The following is an 8,542-nucleotide window of genomic DNA, read 5'->3' as shown; positions in this document are numbered from 1 at the left end:
TAAATATTTGAAATAGCCATCCATAGGGTAACCTATACATATTTTTTCTATTACTGTTATTATTACTAATGTTAACACTGTACTGTATTATTATAATTATTATTATTATTATTATTATTATTATTATTATTATTATTATTATTAGGCCTATTAATATAAAATTATTATGTTTCATTGAGGTACTAAATCGTAATATGTCATGAGAGTATTGCAGAATCCTGTGGCTTAATGTCCACTGTCAATCTTGTACATCAGAATAATAATAACAATGTTTTTATTATTATTATTATTATATTATTATTATTAATAGTAATAATAATGATAATAATTACAATATTATTATTATTATTATTAATATTATTATTATCATTATTATTATTATATTTATTCTATTATGTTTTTATTAAGGTGCTAAATTTTAATATATAATGACAGTATTTCAGAATCCTGTGGCTTAATGTCCACTTTGATGAAATGCGTCATACAGCGATAATGATCACTACGGGAGTTGAACCGAGTCGGCCGTAGATCCGAGGCCGCATCCTGCATATACCATGATTGTTCGCCTGTAATTTCTCTATGGGCTGCTAATCTATGCACAGTGCAGACTGTGTATTGAGTAGAAAGATACAGGCAGAGACCTATCTTTAGCGTAAAATTGTCAGACCTCGCATTAATAACTTTCAAAAACTATTCGATTTGAATTCATATTTATGGAGTGCAGTTGGATGCTTAATTTGGTCGTTAGAAACAGGCGAACACCTCATTATCTAGTGGACCACCCGTGGCTATAATTGAAATATTTACACATAATGCAACGAATTACGTAAATCGATTGATCTCAAGTCATACGTATATTACAATGATATCAACAAGTATTCAATTTAAAACAGAGTTAATGATTGTGTGGATAATAGATAAACGCCATGCAACAGCCTGTCGGGTAACAAAACGCTTTTCTTGTTACTCATGCGTTAGCGGCTGATTATTCCAGAGTGTTGACGGGTTTTTAAACATATTATAGGTAACATGTTGCGGGCCTTTTGTTCTGTACTGCAATTTAAATTACTCTAGTGTCTATTGAGAATAAGGCGGAATTCATTACTTATTGATAGCCATAGAACCAGGGAATTCGCTCATCTTCAATAGATCTGTCAGTAAAAAACTGTGAAAGGGTAAAATTCTGCGGTCTGTTTTTCATCAGCTTTAATTCAATCAAATCGAATAGAATACCTGAATATTTGTATTTGTTCTGAATGCTTGATATATTCTGTTAAAGCGTGCGCAAAGGTGGTGTGTTCAATTAAATTTACAAATGAATGCATGTATATAACTCGCTGTGTCTATATACAGTTAATATAATACACACAATTTAATGATGGGTTATAAAAAGACATAGAAAATTAATTTTGTAACTTATAATAGACCTATTAAAATATATAATGCATGTCAGTACATCGACTATAAACCTAAATAATTATATTATTGTGTCACTTCATTAGCCTTGCTTTGGGAGGTTGGCATAAGCATATAATGATAGTGTATATATACTGTCTCTTATACACATCTAGATGTGTATAAGAGACAGATATAGGCCAAGGATCCGTCTGCAGATATTGGGATTCCTTCCAGTGGATGCTTAGTTTATTTTGTCATTCTGATCGGATTTTCTCTACTGTTCCGTTTTAATTATATATATAAATTAGATTTGTAGCGTAGCACCGTACACACAATGTAAGCAAATATATAAGTGATAATAACAGTTATAACATAAGATGTTATAACCGTATCAAGCACCTTTTTTCAATTGAATGAAAAAGGTGTTTCTAGTGGGAGGTCCATCATTAGGCTAAGTGGCATTAGCACAAAACAAAACCGTCATATTCTTTTTTGCTTTTTTGCCGTATGCTATCCACACTTTTAACTTTAGAGTGATATAAGCGCAGATATAACTCGGTATATTTGATGCCATTTATCATTTTCGTTTCGACTGAGATGTGCAGGCGACCACTAGCTTTTTCTATTTCTGTCTGTTTGCTGTTAGTTTTATAATGCCTTCTGGTGCTAGTCCATCAATTTTGAGTTTCAGCACTCTGTTATTGCTGTTTGTTTATTGTGTTTAGGGCCTACGGTACTACGGAACAAACCTATTTTGAATATTGTATCATCCTTGTCGTCATCACCGTCATCATCATCATCACCATTATCATCACCACCATCCTCCTACTCTTCATCATCTTTCTCATCATCAAACATTTTGTCTTTGAATAATACTATTATATGGGTCATACTCCAATAGTATAATCGATTATAAAAAATGAGTTACTTACTAAAAAAAAAAAAACACCTTTTCAATATCGTGACGAATACTACGAATACCGCAGTATTAATTTACTCACACATTCTTTTCTCTGGCCAACTTGGTTGGTCACATAGTTTACAATATGCCTTTAAACTTTACTAATACATCACACGAACTTGTATACTGTATTCGACTTTGTTTCTTGACTTGAATAAATTTCAGTTTCGTAAATTCTGTCAGGGGTAGTGGACCAATCATTTGACCTGTCTCATGCATTATTCTGTCTCTTATACACATCTAGATGTGTATAAGAGACAGCCATTGGGGAGAAAAGGGACAACTCGTCTGGGTGAAAAAAAAATTGTATGTATCTTCTACATATTAGTAGACTCTAAAAATCGATTAAGCCTTTGAAACCCCAAATTATGAAAATTTTTGGGGCTTCGCCCCCTGGACGACTTTCGGAACCTTTTAATCGAAACTCGACCACGCCCCTCGTCGGGGCATGGCCCCCCCCACCCAGTCGGTGACCCCCGTCGGGAAAATCCTGGCGCCACCCCTGATTTCTGTGCGTGTGTATTTTGTTGGAGTGCACATATTTACGGATACGTTGTTACTGTTTGTCGGAAAGAATTGATTGTAATAAACATTTTCGTTCAATACATTGTGGTCGTACGTTGTAAGGGCAAAACTTGGTAAAACTATTTGAAACATATGCTCCTCAATGAGGGTCATATACCAAAAGCAACATTTTCTATTCTTTAATATAACTACTGTAATCTAAAAATTATATAAAAATTGAATTTCTTTGTAGTAGATTCAAAGAGAATCTTTATTTTTTATTTCTCTCTTTCTCTATTTATTTATATACATATGTCGTTCATAAAACATTCATTTGAAAAGAAAAAAAATATTGCTTGTATACACGCTTATGGACAAATTTTCAGTCCTCTTAACACGAACCCCAGCCCTCCCAAAATGACATCACAAAACATAAACTAGAATATACGGTAAGTCAATAAATAATAGTCTGATATGATTAATTACGGTATAGTTCAGAAAAGGACGGGAAAGTCGGAATCGAATGAATTGGATTCAGAATAAATGATATCTCAACCTCTCTTGTCTCTGGTCTGATCTAGCAAACTGCATTTATCACTTCACTGGTTATCAAGAAGATACATGGGTCTATGTTGTTGATAGAAAATTAAGTTAATAGCATTTAGAAAGAAATGAAAAGTTTATTGCTCGTATACACGTCTGTGTTAGATAAATCTGCTCTGTTAACACGAAGCCTCTAAATGACGTCACAAAACAGAAACTAGACTAAATAATAATCAAAAATAGTTAGAAAAGGACGGGCAAATGCAGAATAGGATCTTTTAAAAAATAAATACTCGCCAGTAAAATTATCTATTAAATTGGCTGGTAAGATCTATGTATATATACACTATATATTATTAGTTGTATGGTTCGTGGCTTGGAACGTTATTTGAGGCAAATGGGATACAGTCGCTGATACTGGGAGCTTCGTTGCTGATGAGGCTAGGGCTAGGACATGGGCTGCTCATCGGGCTGTCTGGTTCCCGTTCACTGTCGGAGTTGTGGTAGGGTTCGCTGTGATCGTCTGTCTCCGTCTTTACGTCACTTAAATCTGGATTCGGATTGGACTTGTTTGGTAGAGTTGACTCACGTGATCCACCAGACGACAGTAGCTCTCTTTCTTTTGAATTCCTCCATTTCATACGACGATTTTGAAACCAAATTTTCACCTAGAAAATAAGATGTTTATTTTCTTGTTAATGAAATGCAAATTTTCATAGACATATTCATTAACCATAATAATCCATTAGTTATTCGTGTATTCAACAATATGCTGCATAAAAACAATTTTTAAATTTTTTTCTACGTAATGCAAATATTTTTTGAAATAGTTAAATTAGAGATAAAATTGTATAATTACACAATAAAAATTAAAATATTAGGCCTAATTGTTATACGCATGCAAAAAGTACAACAGTGTGCAATCTAGTGGACCAATCATTTGACCTGTCTCATGCATTATTATTGTTCGAGAAACAATAGCACTATTATAGCGTGGGTATGATACGCGTAAATACTTCACCAGAACACGAATCAAACCCGGCTGCCTAGACGCTTGTTATTAAATCCGCCAATAAAGGGTGCCGAAGTAATTAATTAAGATCATATTGCAAAATGAAATTTACAAATACAAAGTAGCAGACGATTGTAAGCTAATTCGAGTATCATACATATTATATAACACGCCAATTAACAATAACAATTAAAATAATGAGCGTATATTCCTGCATGAGCCCACAGAACATTGGTTTCTGTTGGGAATCGATTACATATTTTGGATTAAGCCATTTCATTAAAACCGCAAAATGTATCCATCCAACTGTTATGAGGTACACACGGATTTCAGATTAATCCTTTATGTTGTTGGCGCAGAGGTGTATAACAAATTACTAGGCGATGAAAATAAAATTCATTATAATAGGCCTAAATATAATAATACTAATACGTGCACAATAATGATAAGAAAAAATAATAAAACAACAACATTAGGCCGATTTATTATTAATAGGGCTAATAATAAAAACGATAATAAATTAACAAAATATTGACATTGATAAAAAAAAAATACTACATAGGCTTATACTTTATTTGAATTCATTGGGAATGCATTCTCATATTTAGGGTTTTATTTCTTGAATTAATTGTTAATATTGTACGTAGAGATAAGACAAATGATACGAAAACACAGCATGTATGCTTACTTGTGAGTCTTTTAGGCCCAATTTGCCGGCCAATTTCTTCCTATCTGGTTTGCTGATGTATTTCTGCTGTTGGAACTTTTTCTCTAAGCCCTTCCTTTGCGCGTCTGAGAACACTGCTCTCCGTAGCATACCTCGCCTCGGTTTACCTCTATTTGGGCCTGGCCAAGGGAATGCACTCGGTACTGGGATTACAGAATTGCCACTTACTGAAAAAAATATACAAAATGAACCGTTATAAGTGCGTTAAATGATGTTATTCTGTTCTAGAGTTAATTTATTAGATGTAATTTTAAGAAAGTATTAAAAAACCAGTAGGCTTAGGTCTATTGTATTGTTAGTCTTTTTCATTTAATCTCTCACACCTCAAAATGGCCTTGGCCTTTGCTTTATTCCAATTTAGAATATGAAAGAGATTAATATTATTATTGTTATCTTAATTTGAAAGCTATAAATACAAAAACACCATAGCCATACTCGCGTGCATACAGGCGGTACAAATGACCTTGGCAGGTCAAAATGTATTTCTATTGGATAGGAGTTCAATCGTCATATCAGAGAGGATTGCTATTGTATGGTTATGCCAACACTGACTGAGTGATAGGCCTCTGTATACGGATTCTAATTCGCATAAAAGTTTCTCGATATATACCGTCGCTGGTGGCGCTCTCCAAAATTAGCTAATACTAGGAAAACCTATAATTAGAGACTTGTGGCAAGTCTATATATTTACCTACGGTAGGCCTGAATCTTACGGATTTATGGGATGTACGTGTGTAACTAACTGTGGCCTTCTTGTATGTTATTAAATGTTAGTAGGCCTATAATCTGTCTCTTATACACATCTAGATGTGTATAAGAGACAGATATATCACTGATCAAGCCAGGTGTCAGTCAGAAATATGTATAATTGGTGTGAACCCCGTGACACCAGCCCCACTTGTTCTAGCACTTGTCGATCAATGAAAGTCACTGCAAACAAATCGCAATTCCTAAGCCTCATTGCATGTTTCCAGGGCTTGATACCTTTATTCATAACATGTAGTATGTTAAGTGCTGAACAAAAGGAACACGCCAGTCGAAGGAAACAAAATACACGGCCTAGGTTTGTTTAAACGAACTGTCTTTGTTGTGTGCGTAATACAACGCTAATGATCTTGTAGTTTGTGAAAACTTTTTTCATGTAGAATTGGAATAGTCTCAGATGGATTTAAGCTAACATTGACATTACCGTGTAGTATTTTGATTACCTGTCAATATAACACGAATGTTTGTAGCTTATGTTGGAATGTTGTTCATGTAACTTTAGTTCTATTGAAACTAAAAGTAGGCGTATACGTCTAGTAACACGCTATCTAGACGGAGTGATTGTTCTCTATTTGAACAACAGGTAAATCACTTGCAGTCTCCTATGGAAACGTATTTCCTCTGAGGTTCTTTAAACCGATTTTGTTTTTCAACAAAACTTTACAGAATGACACTGTAAACATTAAAATTGAATGTCAATAATTGTAATGATATTTCTGGTATCTCTTCATTATTATTACTATTATTGATATAAGAATAATAATAATAATAATAACAACAAAGATAATGATAATGATAATAATAATAATAATAATAACGATAATGATAATAATGATGATAATAATAATAATAATAGTAATAATGATAATAAACTTATAATTACCATTACAGTATTACTATATTATTACTATTGATATTATTATTATTATTACTGTACTATAATAATAATAATAATAATAATAATAATAATAATTATTATTATTATTATGATTATTATTATTATTATTATTATTATCAATCTGGATTTTTTTTTTAAATGTGGATATTAAAAATGTAACTTATTATTATCATTGGATAGAGAAATTAAAAAGATATAATAAAGATAAAATATCCACATAGGCCTACCTGAGAAAAACGGTGATCTTGTCAGTCCATGTAATGAGCTATCGTATATACTTCGGGCTAAGGAACTAAACGCGACCGCATTTAACTGAGGAGGTGAAAGCGCGTGTGCTTCTCCCGGTGAAATACTGAAACTTTTATAGTTAGGATGGCTGTGACTACCTGTTGATATTGCTTTTTTCGTTTCTGAAAGAAAAAGTTTGATTGAAGGTAAATCAACTTGGTTCCATGCATTTGGAGTAAAACAACTACGTGTCCTATTTGCAAAACTTTCTGCTTGCAATTCCAGGGTCTACGTTATTTGTCCGACAGAACATTTATAGTCATGATCAGTTTAAAGATTGGAATCAAGTCACTTGATTCCAACCTAACTGATCATGACTATAAATAAACTTGAAGTGTCAAATTCAATGATATGTGTCGCCATTTTATTATAATATATATGTAATCCTCGTACATCCTTAATGTTCATTTGAAATATTGAACTTTAAATCTAAAAGCATCAATAATCATCACTGATTCTGTTTTCCTGTATAAGAAATGTTATTAAATAAATGAATAAATAATTTACTGTCCTAATTTCAAAATGACGCAAATCTGTTATTACAATATTTTTTATTGATATAATTAAATTAACCTAGTACTCGCTGATTAGAAAGCTACGAACATCTTAACATTTATTGCTAGCCAAGTGTTGTTCTATGCAAATTATACCGAGCGGTATCGTATTGATTATGCATCTGTTAATTAAAAATAAAGTTTGTTTTTTTTTTTGCTTATAATAAAAGCTAATAATTCTAATGTTTTTATTTTTCCTTTTACGTTTAATAACTTAGGTCTGATGTGGTTGTCTTTTTCATACTTAATATGATATGCATTATAGGCCTATCATGACGTGGTAATATACGGAGATGTAATTGGCAATGATAAAATAATAATAATCACGTAAGACACTAAACTTACCGCCGGCTGAATGGCTTGGAATGTGAGATGTAAGAATCGAGTTGACTCCAAATTTCAGTGATTGTTCATGTTTTACCCTCGAATCACACGTGTGCGAATCACGCAAGCAATTGCACGTGGAACATGAGACCGGGTGTGTGGGAATCGGCCTCGGTAGTTTGTTGGATGATTTTTCTGCTAAAATGTCTTTAATTAGAAACGATGTGTTCGTAGGGACTGCTGCCTGAATATGGGGATTCCCGATGGCGATCACACGCGGATGAAATATACTGCGATACATCGGAGAAGGTGTTAATACATTTGGAAACATTATTTATCACTTTTTCCTCTAAATTTAGATATACACTGATCAGAATTTAATAATGCAACTCGAATATGACGAGGAATAATCCCAGCATTAGATAAATAGTTCCACCTCAATTCTTTGAAGAAAAAAGCAATACTCTGAAAACAACTTGAGTTCCGAAATCAGTAGGTGAGTTAAAAATGATCGTGTCCAGCGAATGAATGAATCACGACTGACGGTAAACACTCGATTACGTGGGAC

The 8,542-nt window shown here is 33.0% G+C and overlaps 1 protein-coding gene across 1 annotated transcript; it reads right to left on the bottom strand.

Annotated features, from left to right (window-relative positions):
- Positions 1-2,813: 2,813 nt before the first annotated feature.
- Positions 2,814-8,542, bottom strand: LOC117113627 (homeobox protein DBX1-B-like). Its single transcript, XM_033257029.1, has 4 exons — positions 7,996-8,542; positions 7,036-7,218; positions 5,107-5,312; positions 2,814-4,074 (listed from the first exon to the last, which is right to left on the bottom strand). Exons 1-4 carry the CDS (start codon positions 8,303-8,305, stop codon positions 3,763-3,765), a joined length of 1,011 nt encoding a protein of 336 aa, XP_033112920.1. The 5' UTR covers positions 8,306-8,542; the 3' UTR covers positions 2,814-3,762.

This window comes from Anneissia japonica, unplaced genomic scaffold (assembly GCF_011630105.1).
Source record: "Anneissia japonica isolate Jap-2015-1 unplaced genomic scaffold, ASM1163010v1 scaffold287748_len1686314_cov196, whole genome shotgun sequence".
Lineage (NCBI taxonomy): Eukaryota > Metazoa > Echinodermata > Crinoidea > Comatulida > Comatulidae > Anneissia > Anneissia japonica.
Note: the sequence above shows the minus strand (reverse complement) of the source record. Positions and strands in the feature narration are given on the sequence as shown.

Coding starts and splice junctions, on each gene's coding strand:
- LOC117113627 (XM_033257029.1), bottom strand. CDS start 8,305: ATGTTTCCAAATGTATTAACACCTTCTCCGATGTATCGCAGTATATTT. Junction 5,313..7,035: donor AAGATCACCGTTTTTCTCAG/GTAGGCCTATGT, acceptor TATTTTTTTCAG/TAAGTGGCAATTCTGTAATC. Junction 4,075..5,106: donor TGGGCCTAAAAGACTCACAA/GTAAGCATACAT, acceptor CTTATTTTCTAG/GTGAAAATTTGGTTTCAAAA.